The sequence below is a fragment of the Symsagittifera roscoffensis genome, chromosome 1 (genome assembly GCF_963678635.1).
Source record: "Symsagittifera roscoffensis chromosome 1, txSymRosc1.1, whole genome shotgun sequence".
NCBI lineage: Eukaryota > Metazoa > Xenacoelomorpha > Acoela > Convolutidae > Symsagittifera > Symsagittifera roscoffensis.
This window is the reverse complement of record NC_087062.1, coordinates 14,498,426-14,526,009: the sequence shown is the minus strand read 5'-3', so window position 1 is coordinate 14,526,009 and position 27,584 is coordinate 14,498,426. Positions and strand designations below refer to the sequence as shown.

The following is a 27,584-nucleotide window of genomic DNA, read 5'->3' as shown; positions in this document are numbered from 1 at the left end:
CATAAATTCGTGCAGGTTGACCCCAAATTGACCCCAACCTAGCATTTAAGCCGTCTGTAATCTCATCCTTATTGTTCATGGCCAGTAGTTCTTTGTTCAAAATTTTTCTCATTTTTTTTTGAACAACTGAATCATTCATGTTATCATGTCTCTCAAACTGTTCTGATTCTAGCAATTAGGTCAGTTTTGCTTCATAAGTAAGTTTTTTCATGACGTAAAACCCAAGTCCCTTATCAAAAGGTACCGCCAATAGTTCGTTGTTTTCGAGATATTTCCAAGTTTTTCCAATTCTCATATCACGTGGAGTCTGGCCTACTCCATGCAATAAGTTTATCACAAGAATCAGGCTAATCTAATTAACCGTAAACAGAAAAAAATTTGAACACCTAAACAGTTCAAGGTCACCGTCGATATTGCGAATGATTTGGTTTTAGCTCTACATTTGTATTTCGAAGATAAAACAGGCAACCTATGAATGAAACGTGAAGCAACTTTTTATACCCTGTTTTGATGAAGGAAACGTGCCGTAAATTTTGTTACCTTGGGATTTATGTTCTGATTTTAAGTTGTAATGACTTTCAGAGCCTCATGAGATCAAACTAAGAGCAACGATGACATCAACGCGGCTTATTATGTTACTGTTTACGCTGTGCTCAATTGGCAAAAGCGAAGTAAATCTGGTCGATGAGAAGTATATTTCTTTTGTTAAAGAACAGCGATTAAAAGATTTCTGGGAAGAGTTAGAAGAAATGCAGTTTACATCATTGCATGATGAATCTATGAAATTTAGCTTAGACGTAAGTGTAATTGGTACAGGGTTACATAGCTCCAATCAGTCAAACGCTTAATGAGACTGGGGTCGGCCCTGTCTCTATTTACGCACCGGCCGTGCTCGGTTGAAGCTAATACAGGTCAGAGTGGACCTGGTAACTGTTTCTGTTTAATATCACTTCTATTAACATCCAGCTATTGAAATATTAATTTGGTATTTCCCTTTCTAAATTTCTTTTCGTGTCTGGATTTATGCCGTTTCGTTTAGTTTTTGGCTAATTGAATTAAGGTTTATTTGTCTGTTTACTGGTGAGTATCAAAAATATAGTAATCTTTGAAACACGAGCAATAATTGAAACAATAGTGCGATATCTTTCCCAGAACAATCAAGCAACAAAATAGAAAGTAAAAGTGACGTTTTAGCGTGAAAACTTTTGAGATATGTGTGTTTTGCTAGAATTTTTTTACATACTTCAAACCAGATAAGCAACAGTTTATATTGCATCTCTAAATTTTTTCACATCTCGACACTGTGTGTCTCGATTCGTTCCCAAATTTTCTCGATGCAATATATAGCTGTTGCTTATATCTCCGACTTTTGAAGAAATTGTGGTAGTTTTGTGCTCGGGTGGTTTTTGTTTCTCCAGATTAATTTCGACTTTTAGCTAGCCATTTTTGGTGAAAATTTTTAATGCCATCTGATAAGCTTTGATGTCCTGAGCTCAAACTTGTAAAAGATATTTCTTCTGTGATTAATTGTAAAGTTATGGGGGGTTAAAAGATTGCCAATCTGAGACAATTAACATCGTCGCCCTCATACAAGCAGTCTTGTTTTCATATGTTCCGCACTCTGTTGAATAGTTATTCGGCTGCTTTTTTAAGCTCGCGAGAAGATATGTCTTGTAATCGGGAAGTAATTTTTTTTCCCGTAAACAACTTTTCTATTAAATCTGTAAGAATTTGATCTTGCTTTACTATTGCACCTTAACAACTTTTAGTGTCCTTCCCACTTGGTAAATAGTAGCGCCGTTGCCTTTGCACCCTAAGGTTAGCGTTTCGAGTCCCGGCCGGACCTTGTTTTTTCAGTATGCTTGAAAAAGGTGTTTTCGGGGAAACATTATATTGTGGGCCTATTTTCAGTCTGCCTATCTTTTGTCGACTTAGTTGCAACATCCCTGAATTTTTCGTATTAGCAATTTTCGTTGTAATTGCAATAGGTTTTGATTTACTCCTGTAATTTTAAAATTTACATGTCGTAACTGTATTTTTTCCTTTTGTTTTTTCTCTCGCTGAAAAGCTTTATCCGGCCTTCATGGTTTCGGCTTATCTTTCTAGCTGAGTCAGCCTGTTTTTTTTGTTAGAAAATCAGAAAATAATTTTTAAAAAAAAATTCAGGCCGGTTGTGGTGCAATAGTTAATGCCTGTATATCTGGTATTGGGTAAATACCAGCCAGTATGTAAGTGACTGGGTATTGAATTACCACTTGGGCGTATAACGCAACGGCTAAGGCATTAGAGTGCGAAGATGTAGGTAGTCGATTGCGTAGGTTAGATTGCTGTAGAGATTAAGTTTTTGTTTCTCATTATTTCAGTTAATTTACTTCTTTTTCATTTTCTACCAGTTAGAAAGCTCTCGTTTGCCATGTTTTGCTTTCGTCAGCTTCACCTCTTTGAAAAAGACTTGTCTGGCGAAATCACCAAATCTTTTGGTGGCTAAGTTCATAATCTGGTTTTCTGGATCAGATGCTGCGCGTTTAGCCTGGAGGGCCAAGGACTCGAATCCGGCAATGAGCAGTTCTCTTGATAGCTGAAAAACATTCTGCTTGAAAAATAACTAGGTGAACTGTCATTTCTGCTTATATTTGTCGGCTAAATGGTGCTTTGTTTCATTTTAGGACTTTTATTGATGTTATTTTTGTCTGCTCAATCTACTTATTGAGGTTTTGTCTGTTCAATGGAGCTTTGTGCTCACGTTTTAAAGTTGCGAGAGCAACTGTCTTGTAATTTTTCTTGGCACAACTCAATTCTACCCAAATTTTGTCTGCTTAATAAACGCTCGATAAATTTTGTTTAAATGGTATTTCAAGTCTTGAAATTTTGTTTATCGGCCTCTGTTGTTGAAATTGAACTTCACTGGAGACAGTCGTTTAAAAATTTTGGTTGATATTGTTTTTTTTACCCAGGTATTTTCGTTTCGATTTCTTTCAGCTAGGTGCCGATCTACTTGTGTGTTGTATACCCGTACCGAACTTTTTGGCCATAATCATATCTGATCATTGTAAAATCATGCAAAATTCATGTCTGTAACAGATGTGCAGCATGTCTATATTCGGCATGCACATACCTGCATCAGACATGCATCAGGTGTGCTAACTGAAGATATGCTCACACCTGCAGCATACATGATCATGCCTGAACTGAACATGCTCACACCTGCAGGATACATGATCATAACTGAACTAAACATGCTCACATCTGCAGGATACATGATCATTCCTGAACCGAATATGCTCACACCTGCAGGATACATGATCATGCCTGAACTGAATATGCTCACACCCGCAGGATACATGATCATGCCTGAACTGAATATGCTCACACCTGCAGGATACATTATCATACCTGAACTAAACATGCTCACATATGCAGGATACATGACCATGTCTGAACCGAATATGCTCAAATCGGTATCTTCAGTATTATAAGATAATTAAAGAAATGGTTAAATTGTAACAACATCATAAACTCAGCTTGATAATGTGACACTTTACTTCAAATTTTTAGTTTTTTTTTTCAGATTTTTTCTGACATCGGTGAAGTTTTTTGTTGAAAATTTACTGTAGTGGGTAGATGCATCTTTCTTTGATTGCAAGCAGGGAGTCGTTGGTAGCGGGGCGTGTGGACACTTTTCTCTGTTTCTTGTCAACATAAAACTAATTGTTAGTCAAAACTTTTAACTAAATAAAACAAAATTAAATTTCATTCAAAAGTATTTGCGCTCGGGGTAGGTTCTTTTTTCTCCAGAAAAAAAATTTGACTTTTTAACTAGCCATTTTTCCAAATGCTTAACAAACAAAATGCAATTTATGCAATGAGATTAATAGTATCAACCAATCAAATCTTTTTAATTTATTCGCAATTATTGTGGCTACTGGTTTGCGAAAGTTTAAAGATTTTTATGTTCCAATCAAATTTTGCAAAAATCATGCGTTAAAAAGTAGTCGCACATTTGTTGTTAATTTATTCAATGAGATTAATAGTATCAACCAATCAAATCTTTTTAATTGATTCGCAATTATTGCGGCTACTGGTTCGCAAAAATTGAAGGATTATTGGCCAAAAAATTTTGTGACGAATTGCTTTAATTAGTTCAAACCGGGGATATTTAGTTTTTTCGACTATCCCTCCCGTTGACCCCCTGAAACTAACCTGACGTCCTCTTTTTTGGGATGTAGATGCGACATAATTTCCTTCATTTGAAGATATTTGACTCGAGGAGGTAAATTTGGATAAGCTCATTTCGAACAAAATCTGAAAAAGTGATTTTTTAACTACAAAGACCAATTAGTCAAGATACGAGTAATGTATAAATAAATATGAATTTGTCAAGTTTTCAGTCAGGCGTTATCATGTCTGCGGCATATTCTCTCCCCTGCTAAATGGATGATCAGCCGTGAAATGGCACAAAAAGTTCAGTACGGGTAGCAAGTCGTGCGAAATTCTGCTATGCCTCTCTCTCTCTCTGTCAATGTCAAGTGCGAGCTTTCAAGTGTTAGTGCCTATTTAACCAGTTGGTTAGCGGGGTAGTATTGTGTGTGGTATGCTGTTTAATGGTCTGTGATTTCTATGGTATTAATTTAATCTCTCGGAAGAACACAGTAGAAGAACGCCATTTTTTGACTAGATAGTTTTTAAAGATTTATGGCATTTAAAAAAAAAGCGTTCACTTCCCTCTTTTCAAGTTGTGCGTTGGAAGTGTCATACTTTAATTGTGAAGATTATCCAAAATATAATGGTTTTTTGACCTCTTTCCTTTTAGTTACGATATTGCTTTTTCGTCCTCTGCCTTCGATGTTTTTTTTAAATTCATTTATTCGTTTTACACTGTTTTCCGAGCCAAAAGTCAATGAAACATCCTTTTAAGGTGTAATATGCGGGAACTTGAATCGGAAATAGCTGTTTCTAGAACTGAAAATATTCGGCTCAAAATGCTTTTCAGGCTAAAACTTTTCTACGAAAAATGGAGAGGAATTTTGTATTCGGGTGTGTTGTATTCGGGAGTGTTTGTTTTTTTTTTGGTTTTCCACGCAAACTCAGGTACTACAAAATATCACTTGAATGGGTCAAGGGATATACCAATTTGAAGCTTTTTCAGTCGTGATTTGAACGACATTTTGAAACTTTTTGAAAAAATGTCAGTGCTGAGAAAATTTTTTGATTAGTGTAATTTCGAGCAAGTGAAGCGATCGAGTAACGACTGTTATATGAAAATTTGGTTTATTTATACTTATAGGCTTAAAAATCTAAATTTACTGTAAAGTTAGCAAATTGTGGATGTTTAATTTAGTGCTTTTTGGCAATAAAGGTTTTCTAAAAAAATATGAAAAATTTGAGTTAAAAAAAAACATATATATATACTTTTTTGTTTGTCATTTTTGTTGGAAAAATATTGTCCAATATGTCGAAATCACTAAGTTTCTACGCGTTTTTACAGTTCTCGAATCACATCTTGCTTTAAAAACTTCACTTAGTGGTTGATAAAAACTTTTAAAAAGATACAAAAAATTTTTGTTGAAATTTTTTTAATGAATATAGTAGGAAAGTTTTGAGGTTCTTGCACACCAACCAGGTATCCTTCTTGTTGTTTTTTTTGTTGTTGGCTTACTTCTGAAAACGCACGTAAAAGGGGATTAAAAGGTGATACGCTTAATTGAATGATTTACAAAGCTAGTTTTCCCCGGTTTGTATTTCCTTTCCAAATAGCACTCTGGATAGTTTTATTGGCTGACTTGTCTATGCTTTCAATTTAGACGTCGTAGAAACAGCAGAAGCGTGTGGAGGTAAACATGGAAAAGTTTTTCTAAGATTTTTCAAAAATCTGTAAGCTTTAAGTTGTGTGGTTTTGATACTTCTTGGATTATTCTTGTCTGTCAGGATTTGGTTCTAGCTTTTCTTGAAGGATTGCCGAGAGGTTCTTTGCTTTTTCTTTCAACACTGACATCGTTTAGGTATCGACTTTCAAAATTCGTTTTTCAAAATTGTATTAGGTCCTGAAATGGCGCCTTTTTCCTGATTCCCGACTTACTGGTTTTTGGAATTTTTTTCTATTATAGCATAGTTTTATTTTTTGTTCCTGTATTAGTTATTTTTTTGAATATTAATGGTTCTGCCAAGTGACACTTGTCTGGGATTTATATAACTGACTGGATTCGACTGGCTGCTTTTCTTAATGGTTTAATGTTTTTTATTTTTGTCCATGTTTTGGGATTTTTTTTTCTGATTAGGATTTTTTGCTTCATTTGTTCGTTTAATACAACGCGCTGATAGTGATTTTTTGCCTGAGTTATTTAAATCAAATTAACCTTGGAAAAACAATAAGCTGCATTTTTCGTTTTATGATTTTTTTTTGGCTTGGGGCCATTTTCTTTTTTTTCTCTCGGTATCGGAAGTTCGATATTTATATTTTTGATGCTTAAAGTGAAGAGTGGAGTATGGATTAAATTGACCTAGATTGCTCTAAATGGCGTAATATCAAAATCTTTGTCGAAAAGTTTACTTTTAGTCTCAGGAAATTAAATTTAGCGCTTCGCACTCTGCACCCGAAAAATTGATTTTTCTTGCGCTAAGCAAGGGTATGGCAATCGGGTACCAGACTTCTTCCCGTTAGTAACTTTTTTCACAGGATGAGTGAAATTTTGTTCATATCTACTTTCTTCAACGAACACAATAATGAGGAACATACAATTATTGAGCATGTCTGCTTTTTAAATGCCCGTTTTTTCGAATTTTTGAGGGGGACTTGAAAATGTTTTGAGTAGATCAATTTTTTTCCACAGTTTTCATCTCTTTATTTTTGTCGGTTAGTTTGTCCTGCTATGTATGGGTTTTATCGCATGTGGAAAGTGCAGTTTTTTCAGTTTCAAGGATGTTGTTGTAATTTTTTTTGCTCGATTTGTCGGTTCATCTGCAATTATTGCGAGTCATTCATTTTTCTATAGTTAGTAATGCGAAGCTCTGCTTGCCTCTGTGAAAAAATGTTCAATAAATTTACAACAAAGCTCCAAGTTTCATGTATTTTTAAGTATATTGGATCCGAGATTTTTCGCTAATTGAACAGTAACTGGCTGTTCTTTTCTTTGTTTTTTTTCCAGGAAGACGTGTAATACTTTTTCCGCGCTCATTTTCTATATTGTCGGTTTGTGTTTGAATATGATTTCCTTCACATGGAAGGCAAATTATGCTCCAATAATTCAGCGGAATTCTGCTGTTATCTATGACTCCAGGTTTCTCAAATTGGTTTTGTTAAATCAAAAAAATGTCGATCATAAAATGTTTTCCAATTGGTTTTGATCTGTGAAGCTCGAATGTTAAAAATATCTTAAATTTTTTTGGGGGTTTTTGTAGTTTTCCTGTAAAATTTTTGCTGTTTAAAATTAGCCCAAAAATCAATGCAACATATTATAGACATGTCTATCATACGAGGACGTTCAACGATTGTATTCAATAAACTGGACAAGCCCTACGGATTCCGAACTACTGAAAATATGCCCCGCTTTGTTTTCTCGTGCTATACTATCGAATAGTTGCGATCATAAGGATGATGTGAAACACTGGGAAGCTAAAAAGTTAGCAGACTCCGCCGTCGAACCGAGGAGCATGGCTACAGTTTACGGCACGGTAGCTATTTTGCTTTGCAGTATGTTGTCGCTCTTGGGGATTCCTTTGGTACTCTGCGATCGAAACTCGGCAGCTATGCAGATCATGCTTCAATTTTTCATTGGTCTGGCTGTGTCTAGTATGGCGTGTGATGCTATTCTTCACCTATGGCCAATGGTAAGAATTGATTTCTTGAAACTTAGGTCGAAGTATTTTTTAGCTTGAAGATCAGCTGCCAAGTAGATCGATTCCTGCTATAAAAAATTATCTTTTGTGCAAATAAATTTGATGGTTCGGTCTATGAAATTAGAGGTTAATTTCACTAATCATTGTTATCTAATTGGGTATTAGAATTTGAGGCCTAATAGAAAATTTGCTAAGAGGAGTTATACCTGGCGAAAGGTGTACCATAACTTTCATTGTATGTTAAATTCGAATATAAACTTCAGCATATGAAAGTTTTGACTCGAATTGCGCAATAGACTACCGTGTTTGGTTTTAGGCTGTGGAATTGCATTCACCGCATCACCCGGGTTCAGGCTCTGGGGTCAGCGGCGAAGCGGAGCATGATCATGAGGGGGGCGGGGAAGGAGAGGGAGACGAGGTGTGGCTGTGGAGAAGTGTGGCAGTGGTTGGGGCTGTGTATCTGTTCTACATCTTCGAGACACTTATGCACCAGTCCATAGACCACAGACACACTCACTCACTCGCGGTAAGTCACTCAACAATTAAGTCGGCAATCGAGTCAGTTTGTTAGTCAGCAGAGTATTGGATGCTATTTTATTAGGTGTAAGGACCGAAAGTTATATTATGGATGTACTGTAAGTTGATAGTAGAGGCATCCGTGTTATTTCACAAGCAACTGTCGCGGGTTGATAAGAAAATCGGCTGCGCTTACATTCACTGCGATAGGAATACAGTGCTGATTTAAATTATCCGGAGAAAAAGAACAAAAGTTGCTTAGAATTTTATTAGAATTATCATGGCGCAATTTATGTTGCCAAATTCGAAACCAAACGTTTACCCCATAAATGCATCATTTTGGCTATTCTTGTTAATCAATTATAACCCGAAAACTACATAGTTGATTGATAGTACAATTATATCAAAAGAAGCCTCTTACACAGCTCAACAAAGTTTCAGAAGAGTGAAGTCTCCAAAAATCTATATAGGATAATATGTTTTTGCTTGATAGCCAAAAATTTTATGTTAACATTTGATGAACGTATTTCATTCTCTTATGTAGGTCGCGATGATTTATTTTTTGTTTTTTTTAAACTAAAAAATTGAAATTTGTTGCAAGTCTTGTAATTGTTTTTTTTTTTCGAAAAAGTTTCGGATTATATTCAGGTTATTGGTTGTCGGCCTTATTTCTGTCGGCTCATTTACCTAATGTTTTTCAATTAGTTTTGGTAAATATTTTAAATTGAAATAGACTCAATTTTGTCAATTTATGTTCATAATCTGAAAATCAACTTTTAAAAATAAAAAATGTTGACTTTTCAATATTTTTTGTTTTTTTTTTCACGGAGTTAGTTTTGTTCAAAATTTAACTCGCTATTGTTCCAGTCCCATGCTTTGTAGATGATTTTCTTCGGTGAAGATAATTACGCTTGCGATCAGGAAGCGTTTTTAAATCGCAATTTTGACTTTTTTTTGTGTTAACAACTAGCTTAACAAATCACTTGAATAATTTGACTTTTGATTCATAATGATTACAAAATTCAGACGTAAATTCGCTCATGCGGCAAGATCTAACGCTCTTGCTTATAAAGACAAAGGTCAATGGTTCGAATCGGAAAGTTTGATTCCAGTCGGGACCTGTTTTTTTGTTGAAACTGAAAATTTCGTGTCTGCTTATTTTTCGGCATAGGTCCGCAGAAAAGTTCGATTTCTGTTTAACATTTTGAAAGCTCTTTGTAAAGTTTCTATTGGTGCAGGTAATGTTTTACAGGAATAGTTTGTCCTTTTTTGCAATTTTTGTGACTTTTGACAAAAAAAACGATTTTTTGTAGTTTTTTTCTGTTTTTGATTCGTCTTCATAGTCATTCATTTTTGTATAGCAAGTGATACAAAGCTTGGCTTCGCCTCTGTGTACATTTGTTTGCGTTTTTGTTTGATGTTTGATATTTGATATTTTTGTATGTTCATTATTGTTTATGTTCATTTGCTAAAAAGAAGGCTTTTTACTCGCTTCAGATTAAAATTACAATTTGCACAAAAAAGCGAGAATGACTTGTTGTTTCAAAATTTGAGTTTAATTGTCAGATTTCTAAGGGGAATAAAAAGAAATATACATTGGCTGAGTATTCTTTCAAAAACAAAACCAGTTTTTTTAGCTAGTTTTTTGAAAAAATTGTCAGTCGTTATGATTCTTTAAATTCAAAGAGCTTCGACACTGAAAACAAAATATTCCAAAAAACCATTTTTTGTTTTCTTGAGTTCAGTGACACCTTTTCAACTTTCTGGTAACTTGTGGCCATTTGATGGCTGCAGCATGGTTGTTTTGCAAAAAAAAATTTAATTGCAATGGTGTTCCAATACGCATGTTTCGTGAAACAGACTCAGCAATTTTACTTAAGTTGAATATCTGTACAGAGGGGGGCTTTGAACTGTCAGGGGCATCAAGATGGATTTAGACAAGAACGAAGAAAAGCTTCGGACATAGTAGTGTCATTTTACATATTTACGTGTAGTAGAATTACTGATTTAGATTGTAAGGTTTATTGAGAGATGGATCTATATTTGCCCCTTATAATCCAAATATCTAACTTGACTGCTGAAGTTTGCTGATTTCTGTGAACAAACATAAACTGTGAGCCAAGTGTTGCAGTTAATTTGATCCAACCGTTTAATGGAATACCATTTTGATGCAATTGGATCAAGGCAGTACAGTCGGCGGAGCTTCCAATATTTTGGCACTATTTTTCAAAATTTTGGCTGTAACACAGATTGACCACTCGATCATTGACCACTCGATGATGGTGGCATTGAAATTAACCTTTTTAGTCAATTTTTGATCGTTTATCGGGGCATTCATATTGTTCAAGCTAGAGGTTTAGAAGCGCAAAGTTGTCTCAACTAAGGTCAGGTTCGAATCCAGGCGGGACATGTTTTTGAACTGAAAATTTCCCGTTTCCAAAAAGTGTCGGCCTATCGTCTACATTTTGTCGGCCTAGTTGCCACATACTGACTATTTTGTGTGGTAAACAATATCTATGTAATTAGCAGTTTTGTTGTTTTCCTGTAATTGGTACATCTACATCTTGTAACCGTTTACTTTATAGACTTTATGATAGCAAGCGTTATCAAATCGAAATATAGACTTTTTCGGGTTAACAACTAGTTAAACACAATCAGCTGGCAAGTCTGTTCTGATGGAAAGCCAGGCAACAGATAATTTTTGAGCATGTCTTTTTTTATGGCCGTTCCATTCGAAATTTGTGGCTTTCAAAACAACTCTTGTTTTTCTTTTCCGTTTTTCGCAGATTGTTTTCCTTTTTTTTCACTTGAAGTTTTCTTCGGCTTACATGGTTTCGGCTGATGTTATATCTGTTTTGTTGCATTATGAATTTTCGTTTGAAGAGCCAACCCTTTTTTTTGCAGTTGTGCTCCTGGAGGGGGTGAAACATTTGTGATGTTCAGATTTTTTTGTAACTCAAAAGTTTAAATAAGTTTTCTCCCAGTCTTCTGGATTTTCCAGCCTAGTTCTGTGACGATTTTCTTATTGTTTACACAAACAAAGCTTGTGTGATAGTATGAGCTCTTTTTTTCCAATCTAAATCGCAAATATTAGTATGCAGTTTGATCAATAAGCAGCAATTAAGAACAGCCAATGCTAAGGATATTAACACACTATTATATTACAAATACCACTTTAGCTTCAAGGTATCATGGATCTGTAGCGTAGAGGTAGGGAAGGAGACGCGCAACAAATAAGAGGGTTCGAACCTGGGCAGAGTCAGATGTTTGAATAAGCTTTTTCGTATAGTAGTTAACATGCGTCCGCTCTATAAATTGACGCATGTTACTTGGTAATTTTTTTCTTCAAATTGACGTACTGCTAATGCGTCAGAATTGGCTTGCGTCACTTAGAAAATAGGTAGACTCATAATTGGCGTGCGTCACTAAGAAATTTGATAGACTCTAAGCTCTACTTCAGTTTTTCCCAGTAGCGTTATCAGTAATATTTTTGCTTGTGTATGCGAAGTGCAACTTCGCCTCTATGTTAATATTTGTACTGCATCCGATTCAGTTTTTTGAAATGACGAAGTCGCAAAAATGGATTTTTTAACGATATTGAAAATTGCATTTTTAGTTTAAAAGAATTTCGATCAGAATGTAACCCCTTATTGTAATTTGTGCGTTTCTCTAATATCATTCAGTCTCCGCTCAAAATTGGTCTGAAAAGTAATTATTCAGAACGATGTTTAATTCGAATCACGACTAAAAGGGTTTCAGTATGACATATCTTGACATTGAATGAAAGGTCTTCGTGGAAGCTGCTTCTGCAGGGAAAAGAATTATGCATGATTACTAACTTGCTTGACTACGTCGTCGGTACAAAAAAAAGAATAATTACCAGAATATTTTGGTAAACTTCAAGAACGATCAGAATGAATTCTCGTGTGCGATAGGAAAGATGTTGATAATAATTTTGGCAAGATTCAATAGTTGTTGTATTTTTATGTATCATTAAAGAGTGAGGAAGTCGACGCCAGAAGAAGAGACCGGAACCATCGTCACGAACATGGTCACCAAAATCATCATAATCATCATGGTCATAATAATAATAACCATCATCACCATAGTCATCGCAAGTATCACAAAAGAGAAAGTAGTTCATTGTCGGACCATGAAGAGGCGGAGGAGATGATGTGTCCATCCTCGCCGATCTCCACAGGGGCACGTGTACACGTGCACAATCACTTCCAGAAGTCCCCAGAGGATCTCGATTTGGAACAACATGCCGAGACTTCAAATTGCATGAGCAGTTGTTTAGGTTAGTCGCTATGTTTAAAGGTTGCTGAACATAGTAAAAGGGCTCATGAAAGTAAAAATTGATTCGCTCTCAAACTCATTTGTCAAAATGATCAATTTTGCTTGCTTTTCGAGTTACCAGTGCAGTGAAAAGATAGAAATTGGCAGCTTTTCATCTTACACGAAATATATGTATAAAGTAATCAATTAAGAAATGATGTTTAAGGAACCAAAGAAGTGCATGGATCTTGTGGTGGCGGAGGTGCTGCGGACTTCTCCAATCTGGATGCGGGCGTGGGTGAGAAGGGAGAGCAGGAGGTGGACCCCCTGATGAATGGATCAATCGTTTGCAGTAACACAGCAACAGCAGCGGACACATGCAGTAGTGTCACAATACACGGTGAGTGGACACTGATTTACTTGAAATGTTGGTACTTTTGGGTTTCAAATACCTCGAGTGAATGATTGCTTTCAAAAGCTACCATTTACAATGATCAATGTGATTTTCGAATTGAATTTGTTTTAGTTCCTCTGTTTTTATGAAGTTTCAATGAATGCAATGAAGTCACTGATATAGATTGCGATGATTTTTTTTCGGCAAACGGGCTTAAAGTTTGTTCACGCTCAAATTTGATTTTTCGGTGTTTGATTTTATATTTATTTGTTTTATAACTCTACTATCGAACAGCTTAAGTGTAAAGGTCATGAAAAACATTCATTGGCTATTCCATTTGTCGGCTATGTTTTTACCCGAGGACTAAATTGAACAAAACCTAGAGCAATTTTTTGTACTTGATTTACTGATTTCCGGCTGCCATAGAGCTTTCTCTCCTTTACACCCTCGTATCTAGAAATTTCGTGAGGGGGTGGATTTTCCAAATAAAAGTTTCGAAGACTCTGTGTGAGATGTCTTTCGTCGATTTATTTGAATATACTTTCGTTTCAGGAGGCGTTGGTGTCAGCAGTGGAATTTTAAAGAACTGCTCTCACGTGATCACAGTTAGCTCCTGTAGAGACAGAGAAAGGCGCAACTCTGTATATGCAGGAGACATAGACCACGCGGGAACTACTGTGTGTACTGCTGCAAGTAGTAGCCAGCCTCAAGATAGTACTGCGGGTGTGATTCCAAAACCGAACAGTTGCTGCAAATCAACTAATGGTGCAAACTCCACAAATGAACAGAAGGTATATCAATGAAACTAAGAGTTTTCTAGGACTATCTTTCTTTTTGGTACAATCGAAGTAATGAGAGCTCAAAAAGGTAGAAATTTTGTTTCAGTTAAGTTACAGACTGATTGCATAAGTTTTTACGCGTTATCAAACTGGAATATACTTTTTCGTGTTATCAACTTGTCTAACAGAATCACTCGTATCTTGGTTCATAATGAATTCAAGCTTTTCTGCGTTCCGAGCCAACTTAGCCTGGAAGTAAAGAAATGGCCTGGGACGGCAGAGGTCCAGGTTCGAATCTGACCAGGACCTGTTTTTTTTTTCAAATGGGAAATAGTCTATCAAGTAAAATTGTCGGCCAATTATTTGTCTGCTTATTTGTTGTCGGCTTAGTTGTCATATCTTGGATTCCATTTTTTGCTGCGCGCTATTTTATTAAATGTTGCTTATAGTGTTTGATTTACTCTTACAATTTGTAATTTTACTTACCTCGATTTCGTATTTCTTTGTTTGTTTTTTTTTTCGTTTCCCTAAAAAAACCTCGGCCCAAATGCTTGTTTGATAAAACAAGGTATTATGAAAAATTCTGTTTGATAAAAACAGGTATTATGAAAAAGTCCGTCTACTTCTCTATGCGTCTGTGTAATTCCCTAGGCTTTTTTAAAACCTTATTTCGCTTTCTACAGCCTTCGAAAAAGTGTATGGGGGATTTTTGACCTATAATTTTGGATTTTTGACATTTTTTATTCAAAAACTACCCTCCCAAATTTGGAATTTTAAGTTCAGTGAATAGAACAGGTTGTGGGAATCTCCCCTGCATAAGTGATTCTATTTTTTTTAAAATAGAAAGCTATGACCTTCGGAAAAGTCAAATTTGCGATTTTTTGTCCCTTTTTTGAAATTTTTTGACTTTTCTTGTAAACTACCCTCCCAAACCTGAGATTTTGGTTTCAATGGAATAAACGGGTTGTGGGAAGCCCACTAAATAAGCGGTTGCGCCCAAATTTTTCACACAAAAATATATGACCCTCTGAAAGCCAATGTTTTGATTTCTTGTCCGTCTTTTTTGACACTTTTGGACTCCTCTCGAAAACAACTCAATCTGATATCAATCGAGGCAACAGATTGCGGGTTTAATCGAGGCAACAGGTTGTGGGAAGCCTCCGTGAATAAGATACTACGCCCTAAAATTTGGTCAAAAAGTTCATGTCTCCGAGAATATTCCAAAATCACAAAAATTTAACTCATTTTTTAAAAAGCATTAACTAAGTTTGGTTGAAGTCTAATTTTTAAAATTTTGAATTTAACCATTTCATCCCGCACCAGAACAATAAAATCAAAAATTACCATACAGGTATTTCCAGCTTTAGTTGCGCCTCTAGTTATTTTGGCCTATTTTTTATCGGCTTAATGACCTAATTTTGGGTCGGTTATAGGGAATCACAATTTTAACACTCCTTTGCAATTTTCAAATTGGTTGTGTATTTGCCAATCGGTTTGTTGATATTTCTTTTTGTTTTCATTATGGAAAATTATTTCCGAATTTATTGGAAAAGCTTAAGTTTTTCAGAAATTTGTTCTGATTTTCAATATGGGTATCAATTGGAAGATCGCTTACTCCCCTGTCTGCCTGTTTACTCGCCTAGAGTCTCTTCGCACTTGAGCCCTCTGTCTACAGCGTTCGAAAATATCTGTGGGGGAATAGTTTACCCATATTTTTTTGATTTTTTTTTTCATTTTCTCGAAAAATAAATCTCTCGAATCTTGAGTTTTTGGTTTCAATGAATAGAACGGCTTCGAAAAGCTCCCTTCATGAGCGGCTAGTTTTCATTATGGAAAATTATTTCCAAATTTATTGGAAAAGTTTAAGTTTTCAGAAACTTCTTCTGATTTTCAATAAGGGTATCAATTGGAAGATCGCCTACTCCCCTGTCTGCCTGTTTACTCGCCTAGAGTCTCTTCGCACTTGAGCCCTCTGTCTACAGCGTTCGAAAATATCTGTGGGGGAATATTTTACCCATATTTTTTTTATTTTTTTTTTCATTTTCTCGAAAAATAAATCTCCCAAATCTTGAGTTTTTGGTTTCAATGAATAGAACGGCTTCGAAAAGCTCCCTTCATGAGCGGCTAGGTTCAAATTTTTCTAAGCATAAAGTTATGGCCCTCGGAGTAGTCTTTTTTTCATTTTTGACCGTTTTTTAAACTTGATCATATAACAAAAAATCGCTGCCATTTTTGAGATTTTGGGTTCAATTCAAAGAATGGGTTATCGGAAGCTCATTTGCTTATGCTGACACTAAAAGCTATGGCTCTCCGAAAAATCAAAATTTTGATTTTCTGACCGTTTTTTAACTATTGACCTTTCTCGAGAACTACCCTCCCAAATCTGAGATTTTGGATTCAATCGAAACTACAGGTTGAGTGAATCCCTTCGGCATAAGTGGCTACGCGCTATTTTCTCACACAAAAAGCTATGATTCTCGGAAATGTCCAAGTTTTGATTAGTTGAGCGTTTTTTGGACTTTTTTCGCAATTTATCCTGCCAAATCTGATATCTTAGATCATAGAATGAATCGAAACAACAGGTTGTTGAAAATCTATCTTCATAACTGGCTATGCCCACTTTGTTTTAAAAAATTTATGGTACTCAAACAAGTCAAAGTTTGCGCGAAAACTACCGTGCCAATTCTTAGAAACCCAATTCAATCGAGAAACCCGGTTTTGTGAATTTTGTCTGCTTAAGCGGCCACAACCTGCTCTTACCGGGAAAAACAATCAAATCTGAAAAACTACTCACAATCAAATCTGAGATTTAAAAAATCCCTGCAGAAGCGACGGCTCCTTATTTTTTGTAGGAGAAATGGTATCTCCTTTTGGGAAAATCGATTATCTCAAAATTTTTCAATCTTTTAACTTATTTTAGTAGAAACAACTAAGGTTTTGTGCGAAGTCCAATTTTTGAAATCACACTTTTCGTACCGCATCAGTATAGCAAACTCATTCAATATCAAACACATACCTCCTGCTTTAGCTGGGCCCCGATTTTTTTTTCTTCACTTCAACATTTAACTTTTTTCGAGTAAATGTTTTTTTTATGTTTCTGTTAAATCGCAAGTGGTGCGAAGCTCCGCTTGGCCTCTGTGTAAAATTTGGAATCGTAAAGTTGTTTTGAAATTGAAAGAATGCAAAGATGATGTCATTGTTATTTATTTGAAAACCGAAGGAAAAATCTCGACGCTTATTTTCTGATCAACGGGAAAAACTTTTGGGATATTTCAATACTGTTGATGTTTTTTCAAAAAACAAGCACTGTATTTTTTATTCTGTTTACTTGCGTTCATTGACTCTTTTCCAACTGTTTGTTGGCCTGGATTAATTCATATAAACCAAAGAATAAGCTGTGTTTTGTATGCAATGTATTTCTGTTCTTAGAGCGTGCATGCATTTCTGAAGATGGCCAAGCAGTCCAAATGTGTGACGAGTGGACAGGATACTCGGTTTGGAATCCCAGAGGACAAGTTCCCTCTAGTCATGATGATCATGCTGGGCGATATGTTCCACAATCTGGCAGATGGCCTGGCAGTCGGGGCTGCATTTGGAGCAGGCCAGAGTGCCGGACTGGCTACTAGTATTGCAGTCATCTTCCATGAATTGCCTCACGAATTGGGAGACTTCGCCATCCTATTCGACTGTGGTCAGTTCTAGTTTTCTATATATAGCTCTCGGATAAGATGATAATTTTGAATATAGCTGTCGGATAAGTGATCATTTTGAATATAGCTTTCGGATAAGTTGATGATTCTGTCGAATAAGATGATAATTCTGATTATAGCTGTCGGATATTATGATTATATAACTGAAGTCCGGTCATTTTTTCGTAGACCAATTATACACTAGTGAATCTGTGAATTTTCCTTCCCATAAGCGCTATTTTTACCTGGCTTATAACCTACATCTAATTTTTCTGGCGTAGAATTGAGCTTAGCGCAGGAAAAGTATGGATCACAGTAGGCCTCGAACTACCGACCTGAGTGGCGTAGACGGTGCCTGCTTCAAGCATCCCACAAGGCTTGTCTTGCTTATGCCAGCAGTTCAAATAAATATTACTGTTTGCGGAAGCTGCCGGCTTTTCTTCCCTATTTTCACTGATTTATCATTGGCTTAATTGGGGCGCCTGAGGCGTTGTGTGGTGAATTATGGAGGCAAACTTGCTGATAACCGAATTATCTGTTATGAATTATTTTTAGTCCTTTGCATAGTGATTAAACCTGATGAACAATTGTTTCGAAGTGATTATGAAGTTCACTAAACTAGCCATGCAACAACAGTAAAACAGTGCCACGAAAACCGTTCTTTAGATGAAGGGCTATGCAAACAGAGTTGGGGAGAAGCGTTTAGCGTTTTAAAACTGCGAGCTCTGGCTTGTGGATCCAGACGACGCCGCCTTCCAGTGGTGGATCCGACATCTTGGGCCCCACCAAGATGCAAATGGCGTCAAGCCCCCCCTCCCATTGGGTCGGGAGAAGCTCAGAAGTCTCCGGGTTTACGGTTACGGAGCGTCTGAAGCCGGCCAGGCTGCTCCGTCTGCTCATCCTTATACTACTACTCCGCTCCGGCATTAATCCAAACCCTGGTCCAGGGCCTTACTTTTGCTCCCCTTGCTCTTTCCGCATCAAACGCACCCAGCCCAGTGTCTGGTGCCACATCTGTGGTTACATTCACCTTAAATGTAGTGGTCTTACCCACCTTAACCAACACCACCCTGACTACTATTGCCCTACCTGTACCTCTACCTACATTTTACCTCCCCCAGGCACCAGGTCCTCTAACTTGACCACCCCCAACTCCCAAACTTGTTCAACTTCCCTAACCGCCCCCCAACCCCACCTCCCTAACCCCCCTCCCCCTCCCACCCTTCCCACCTCCTCGAATAATAATTCCTCCTCCCAAAATCGCGCAAATCGTAATCGTGTAAATAGTGTAAATAACTCAAGTTCAAACAACCATTTTAACCATACTGCTGTTAATAGTGTAAATAGTTCACCACACCCCGCCAAAGGCCTTTTAAAAATCCTTCAATTTAATTGCAACGGTATCTCCGGAAAAGCACCCGAAATTGCTGCTTTCTTATCTCAAAATCAAATTCATATTGCTGTCTTCCAAAAAACTAAATTAAGAAAGAAATCTCGAAACCCCTCACTTGGCTCACACTACACTTTAATTAGAAAAGATCGAGAAAAAGAAGGGGGCGTTCTTCTCATAGCCATACATCAGTCGATACAATACGAAGAAATAAATATTAACAACGATGGAACACTAGAGGCTATGGGCATATCAGTGGTAGCCAGTTCATCCAAGCTTCGTATTTATAATTTCTACATCCCCCCTCGCTCGAGCTGTCCCCCTGGTTACTCTGCGTCCCTTGCCGAACTACTTGAACCTGGGGACGCCTTAGTACTCGGGGATGCCAACGCACATTCACAACTATGGAACTCCAACATCGAGGAAGATCAACGCGGCTCTGTACTTAGCAATGAAATAACCGAATCCACCTTTGCACCATTAAATGATGACACACAAACCAGAGTCCCTTTTAACTCAGAAAACCAACTCTCGTCACCAGATATTTCCCTCGCATCCCAATCGCTCTTACTCTCCACATCATGGACCCCAATTAAATCTCTAGGATCAGATCACCTACCCATTCTTCTAGAACTACCCTTGGATGATTTTACAAATTTTTCACCTAAAAGGACTTTTATAAATTTTTTAAAAGCAGATTGGATCAAATTCACAGAGGAAATTGAGGAGCGTTTCTTTTCAGCGGTTCCACCTTCCGGAGTTGCCGCCGGAGAGAAATTCTTGAGGGACCTGGTGCTCAGGGCAGCACGCCACCACATCCCCGCTGGCCGTATTCGCCACTTCACTCCCTCTCTTTCCCCCGAGTCCACTGCCCTTGCCGCCGAAAGAGATTTAAGCCGACAACAAAATCTTCCCCCAGAAGTCATATCCCAACTGAACTGTAGACTCATGAAACAGACAGCAAAGGACAAAGAAAATAAATGGCGAGAATTCCTCCGGACTTGCGACTACCGCACTGGTGCCAGAAAGTTCTGGAAAGTGGTACGCTCCTTAAATGGATCTAAGCCCGTGGCAGGAAGACACCCCATTACTTTTGGTTCTAAACCCATACACTCACCTCGTGATATTACCAGCTCTTTTAACAAACAATTCACCAATGCCAGACCCCACGCCTCTGACAAACTCCTTCGTATAACGAGAAGAAAAATTGCCAAACTACCGCTGTCAGACAGCCCAATTTTTACCCCTAAAAATACTAAACAAGCCATTGCAGACAGCAAACCATCGCGAGCGCTAGGTCCCGACGGCCTTTGTAATATACATCTTAAACATCTCGGCCCACTTGCTACTCAATACTTAACATACCTTTTTAATATCTCTTTGTCCGAAAACATTATCCCCCAAATTTGGAAAAATTCAAAAATTGCACCGCTTCCAAAGCCCAATAAGGATCTTAAACAATCAACATCTTACAGACCTATATCCTTACTCTGCCCAGCAGTTAAAATTCTGGAGAGGCTCGTTCACCCCATCTTTACCAAACATCTCCCCAACGCCAAACACCAACACGGCTTCCGCCCTTTTCACTCCACCACCACAGCTCTCTCCACTCTCGAATTTTACATTTCAGACGGTTTTAACCAAAATCGCCCCCCTAAACGTACGGTACTGGCCACACTTGACTTATCTAAGGCTTTCGACATGGTGTGTCATCGCTCACTTGTGGAACTCGTTCATGACACTCCCCTCCCAAGAAGTCTAGTCCGCTGGCTAAGTAATTACCTTAATGGTCGACAGGCTGCCACCTCATTCCGTGAACACACATCCCCCCATCGAATAATCCACTGTGGCGTACCCCAAGGTTCTGTTTTATCACCCACACTCTTCAATTTTTATGTCCATGATGCACCGCCACCTCCCGATAATGTAAACCTTGTTTCGTATGCAGACGATTTCCACCCCTTCGCAAGCAGTTCCAATATTGATATCGCCTCAAACTCCATCAATAGCTACCTAAAAAGGATCTACGATTTTTTCACCTCACGCAAACTAAGTTTCGCGTCCTCTAAAGGATCAGTTACACTTTTCTCCTCTTATAACAAAGAATTTAATAAAACACCTAGTGTTCTTTTAAATAACGAGGCGCTACCCCTAAACAAAAATCCAACAATCTTAGGGGTGACATTTGATCCAACACTTTGTTTTGCCACTCACTGCAAACAATCCGCTGAAAAGGCCAGACGCAGGATCGGAATCCTGAAGGCATTAGCAGGATCAACCTGGGGTCACTCCAAAGAAACCCTCCTCCTAACTTTTAAAGCTTTAATTCGCCCGATACTTGACTATGCAGCACCCGCATGGTCCCACGCATCAAGTAACACCTCCATAAATTGCCTGCAGGTTGCACAAAACCAATCCCTTCGCGTTGTTACTGGATCAAAACTAATGAGTTCCACTGCCCACCTGCACAGTGAATCCTAACGGTCAAAGACCACCATACCCTTCTGTCATCTCAATTTTTTATCTCTACCTATCGTTCCCACCATCCCATTAATTTTATACATTCACATCCCCCTCCTCCCCGTCTACCTCGCCCCTCAATTATAAGCTGCTTCAAAGAAGACACCCAGAAAATTTTAACCGACTTTTCAGTCTACGCAAACCACCCTCTAGTTCTGGACGACCGAGACGAAGTCTCCACTTTTATTTTTAACTACTACAAACCAATTTTAAAAGACAACCATACCTCCCTTGTAACCAAGTTCCTAGCCGAAACCCCTCCGTCTAAAGTTATTTGTATCCCTCCCCCAAAGATTGACCCCTCTGAAAAATCTCTCCCACGTCCCACGCGCTGTAAGCTCTCCCAACTCCGGTCTGGCTACAGCCGGCTCCTTAACACTTACCTATCCCGCCTCGACAGCTCCATCTCCCACCTTTGCCCAACCTGTTCCCTTGCCCCCCACACAACATGTCACCTTTTCAACTGCTCCCAAAACCCCTCCCCACTCACCCCAGCAGACCTGTGGCTTCGGCCGGTAGAGGTTGCTAAGTTCCTTGACCTGGAGACAGAAGAGCCCAACCCGACCCGCGTGGGCTAACAACAACAACAACAACAGCTCTGGCTTGTATGTTGGATTTTGTTGTTCAAACCTAAGTTTTGATGAGCGAATGAAAGATGCATTGTTAATACACTGACGAGGGTACACTGTTTTCAGGCATTCCAATTGTGCGTATTCTGGTGCTGAATGCGATATCTTCGATGGCATCCTTCCTGGGCTTGTACATTGGTCTGTTTCTGTCGGAACACCACAGTTCCGCCTACCAGTGGATATTTGCACTCACAGCTGGCATGTTCATATACGTCGCATTCATTGACATGGTTAGTATGAGATTATGTCTTGAATTTCTTCCCCCACTGAATCTAATTTTGAGGCAACCAATGACTTCAAAACATCGTTTATGAAGACTATACAACCTTGGACTTGGATTATTCGTCAACATTACGGGTTTTGTCACAAACGGAAAGGTGAATAAAAACAATTCCTGGTAGAAATATGGTAAACAGTCGTGTCAATCACCATGATGTTTTATAGTTCACAGTTGTACACTGCTGTTTAGTTGCCACAAATGATGCACGTTAACACTAACTCGCCCTGGATTGTATTTGGCGTACAGAACATGGGGCTGGTGCTTGGGTTCTGCCTCATGTTGTCACTCGCCCTCTTTGAGTCTCAGTCTCACTCCAACGACAACAGCCATTGACAACATCCGAACGGACACGACATGACCCGACACGAGATTTCCGTGAAAATCTAACTGGCGCTCACTCGTGTTGCAGAAGCCAATCAAAATTATTTTAAACAGTATCTACTAGACTGCACTTAATGTTGTATACACTATATCTAGGTCACTTAAACTTGGATAAAAAGAGATAAAGCAAAAAAACTAGTATTACAGTATGAAAAATACTCAAATGTTAAATTAATGTGGTCTTTTCTGTTATACTTTCGTGTCCATGATGAAATCAGTGGGGTGCGCAGAAATTTTTCTAGAGGGTGGCTTTGCTCATTAATATCGGTTTAGGTTGAAATCTATAGAGAACAGAATAGAATAAAGTTTATTTAGTGAGACGAACGGTAAAATCTAGTCAACTCGGGTATGACTTATTTGAGTAGTGCGTTAATTCAGGTTTATAGCGGCTTTAATTTTTTGTTTCCAGGGGGTGGATCTAGAATTTTTTCGAGAGGGCGGTTTTTCGAAAAAAAAAGACAATTTTGCCGGCAATTTTTAGGTTTCCGAGCTCTCTGAAAAGATTATAAGGTCCCAATTTTGTCGAAAATTTTATTATTATGCGCCGCAGGGGCAAAATTAAAAAAAAAAACAGGCTATTGTTCTTTGAGCATTTGCGTTTTTTTTCGGCGAGAGCTCTCGCCTCAAATTTAGTTATATTGGTGCCAAAGGTTACATGCTGTCGAACTGTCGCCGTCTAGTAACGTTCCTTCGTTTCTGTATTGTAGAATACTTTCATCCATCTTGACAATTAGTTCATGGGTGTGTCCATCTTCATTCATTGTAATTTTGTTGTCTTTTGCTGCTTTTTCGCAATCTTCCGGTGGTTTAATAATTTCATAGGTAATCATGTTCATGTTCTGAACGATGGAGGAATTTGCTCACATTCCGCAGTTATAACGAATGGGAAATTATTTTACTTTACTTATAACTGCGTTCACGTATGATATATAAGACCGCTGATATGCGCTAATTGTGCTATCGGTAGTATAAGAGGTTGGTAGTATAAGAGGTTTTCTGGGCTAATTTTACATGGAGCCACTTGATTTAAAGCATACATTTGATTTTCCTGCATCGCGGAACAGTCATAACGAGTAACTTTGTGAGAACCCGATACTTTTTGCGTATCATCATTCTGGAGAATGACAAGAAGTGTAAATGTTGAAATTAGAATTGCTAATATTCAGCAACTTCGCGAAAATGATGAAAATTTCTATTCATTTTCGCGAAGTTGCTAAATATTAGCAGTAGTTAATTTTTAATCGGTTGGTTTTTTTTGAAAGAAACAATTGTCTGAAAAATTGACTGGTTTGATTGACAGGGATATTGTTTTATATAAATGAATCGAACAGCTTAATGAAATATATCTATGATGGGGTTTATAATCCTGTTTTTTCTTTAATATTTTACCTTCTTACTATGGTTGATGGTGGTGTTGATTACTCGAGTCAAGCTTCAATAGGTAGGTCAGTTTTGTTTCTCCTGGATTGATTAGACGTCGTTCGTGGATTTGCCCGGTGAGTTACTGGGTGATCGTCAGTGTATGGTTGCTGTATTGTTTTGTTTCTCTCGATTTACTTTTTGATCGATTTTAAAAGAAAAAACTGAATTCTTTTTTCTTGTTGAAAAAGACTAATTTTATCAGATAGTAAAAAACAGAAAATTGAAATTAATTTTTCTTGTGAAGCTAAATTTGAGAAGATTGAGTGACTTACTACTGACAGAGCAAAATGAAGCAAGGAAGATTTCAGACCAGTTCTTTGCTCATAATCATAAACCGGTGGTTGATTCATCTATTAAAGTACTCAGGTTACACCTGCTCCTTTATATCCCTTCATCATCAGGGAATTTTCAACATATTATTTTGTTTTCAAATCAATAATATTCTATTTATAAGTCCCTTTTGATTAAAACCGCAGCCTTCAGTTCTATTTCATTAAAAATCCATAGTCTTTTATCTGATGTTTTATTTTCCAGGTGCATCTCTGCTTAATCAAAGCAGGGAGAAATCCTGGACAGCCAGCAAGACTAATAATTTTTTTTCATTTTGTTTTAGTTGAAAAAAAAGGTGTTAGTTATCAACGCTCCTTTAAAATACTGAGCATGAAAAGTTAGAAATTTTAGCCAAGTATTTAAAAACTAGGTGTTTTTCAAAACACGATTTTATAGTCCTAATAGGAATAAATCAGTCAATTTCTGATTTAGTGACTATATGCTTTAATTTAAAACGGCTTATTTAGAATTGAGTCTTATTCAAGTTAAGTAGACAATTTAGACAATGGCCTTTTGTCCGTGTAGTATTTGCAATACTACAGGCCTTAAGGTGGAACGTTGCCTTTCGTATTCTACTTAGTTAGGGAATAACCTCCTTGCCCTAGGACTTCGTCTAGCCGTGTGAAGTTTTAAGTTTGCATTGTAAGATTTTGAACCCATTATGTATAGCAACTGACGTAAATCTTGAAGGCAAATGAATAGTACTCAGCTTATTTTTGACTAATCAATACGACCAGTAGAAAAGATAACGAATGGCCGAGTCCAAACTAGTTCAATTCTTTGAAAGAAATAGTCCCTGCTATAACGGAAAACCCGACTGAAGATAGCAAATACAACCCCCCCAAATCAGAATTATCAAATTTAACTTCATGAAACTCGGAGGGATACTAGAGATGATTTGACTGGGGCATGCAAGAACAACCTAAACCCCTTGGCTTCGGCAAAAACGGTTTCCGGAAGTGTAATTTGCCCTGTTAACTCACTAACTAGTCGAAGTTTCGTATGTTTTAGTGCGCTAGTTAAGAGAAGCGTTAACCGCGAATCCCACACTCCTTAGACCCCTACTTAGTTGTTATGCCCTAAGTAAATAGTCGACACCCCGTCTTCCGGAAGTCTTTCTTCGGCCAGCAATGATTGCAGGAAGCCAAACTTTAGGATACGGTAAATAATGACAATTTATCCCATGTATTAGAACTTGAAGCAAATACATTGGTTGGAACAGAAGTTATTTGCACTTGGGAAAACATTCGATTGTAGATTTCCACTGTCCAAAAACGATAAATTAGAAACAAAAGGACAGGGACCGGGACGTGAATGTTTTCTGGGGCTGCTTGAAAAGGAAGCGTGTCTTGGTAAGTAATTAATGCAGGCAGTCCAGAAAAAAGCTCGGCTTGAAGCGGGCACCTTCAATTAGAGTCGGTTTGTGAGTTATTGGGTTTTAAGTGTTCCTCTCCTTGGTGAGGACGGGAGTTTTGCCCATGCATGGCCAAACCCAACCGCTCGCCTAACTTGCTGCACTCTCGGCGCTCAAGTGTTTCATGGTGCCATCATTCAGCAAAACGGCCCATCGCTTCTCGCAGCTGAGGCACACGTTCCGGGAGTGCCCTCGCAGGGATTCCGCTTAATACTTAGAGCCGGCCACCTGCTTTAACATTGTCCATCCTTCTCGTTACTCCAAATCTCTTTCGTGAGTTCGCTGTAAGATTGGAGCAACGCTTTGATCGATTCGAAGAATTTTACCGTCCAGGTGTAATTTTTGTTGTTTAAAAGAAAATAGGTATTGAATAATCAGTACGATAGTTAATGTAAGATCGCGATTTTCACACGTGATAATCGGACCGACCTCGTGCGTCACGGAAATTAGGCGTAGGCGCGAAACTATTGGCGGGGGAGTTGAAAGATAGTTCAAAAGTGATACTTACCAATTCAGATAGCTAATTTTATCCCCATGTTATTTTGAATGTAACCAATTTTGATAAGATAAGATCAAAAGTCACCAATTTTGACAAATGTGCGCGAAATTTACAAAATTGAGACCTGTGAACTTTTGACTCATTTCAAACTTGAACATTTTAGAACCGAATATTTTCAAAACGTGCGCTCTAAAAAAAAGAAGTCATTTCTTTTGCTGAACATTTGAATTATGGTACAAATTTTTCTTGGTTAATGAAATTAAATACATGAAGACGATTAACTTAAACTTTTCAGTTTGTTTTGGGTGGGTTAACTCCTCTCGAATACTTCCCGTTCCCTCCTCTCCTCCGGCAACCACAGTCGGGTGTCGGTGTGGGGGGGATCAAATGTCACCCCCAACACTTATATTAACTCCTCTATCTGAAGGAGCAGAGGGATTCCCCCATCCCTGAGGCGCAGTTCTTCCCGGTAGTTCTTCAGAGCCTTTAACAGACTCTTTCCCGCTGCTCCTTCAGGATTAACAACCTGGAATGAAGATCTCTCGGACGATGTGGAGCACATTACCAGGGTTGTTACCCGGCATTGTCGGGACGTGTTCCCCCACTTTGCTCCCGCGATGATCGTCACGGATCGTTTGGAGGCGGGGTGGGTCCCAAGGAGAGGCTCTCCAGAGAAAGGCATGCTCTCCCACCGGGAAGGATACGATTATTTTTCGGAGCATGGTGTATGGTGATTCTAAAGTATAGAAAGTTTATATTAGTCAAAATCGGGATTTTGCGGCTTATGGGGGATGGAAATTAGATGTAAAATTTATTCGAATATTGATTTGGTTCCTGCCAATTTGTATAAGGATTGGATAACTTCGGGGATGGTAGTTGTTAAGGTGATGAATATGGGAGCTGACAGATTGAATGATTTGGTCGATCCAGAAACCCCCCCCCCCCCCAATGTAGCAAATATGTAACAAAGATAAGTGATAAGAAATACATGCACCAAAATTGTCCAAACTTTGCAAGTTGGTTTGAACCAAGTTAATGACCGATAAATTGGCTATGTTGAAATTATACGTGTAATGGTATGGAACTATGAATATCGAATTAAGCCAAAGGGGTTATAGGTAAAATAAAATGTGAATTATCCCCGCCTCATCTTTCTCCCGACAATGAGCTCGGTATGCCCCTCGTCGTTTCCCCCTTCTCCCACCCCAACACTGTAGTATAAGTAAATGG

The 27,584-nt window shown here is 38.1% G+C and overlaps 2 protein-coding genes across 4 annotated transcripts in view; both read left to right on the top strand.

Moving 5' to 3' along the window:
• The window catches only part of LOC134840219 (kinesin-like protein KIF9), a 510,307-nt gene that overhangs the window by 315,044 nt on the left and 167,679 nt on the right, over positions 1-27,584 (top strand). The window lies entirely within an intron of this gene.
• Positions 587-22,885, top strand: LOC134839440 (zinc transporter ZIP12-like). 2 transcript variants are annotated; one of them, XM_063855110.1, is made up of 9 exons: positions 587-797; positions 7,456-7,824; positions 8,150-8,359; positions 12,349-12,649; positions 12,854-13,027; positions 13,574-13,812; positions 17,251-17,491; positions 22,095-22,258; positions 22,498-22,885. In XM_063855110.1, the coding sequence occupies exons 1-9, from the start codon at positions 612-614 to the stop codon at positions 22,639-22,641; spliced, it is 2,028 nt and encodes a 675-aa protein (XP_063711180.1). In that variant the 5' UTR covers positions 587-611; the 3' UTR covers positions 22,642-22,885. The 2 variants fall into 2 exon arrangements, with proteins under 2 accessions (XP_063711180.1, XP_063711099.1); XM_063855029.1 differs by having other exon boundaries at positions 17,230-17,491.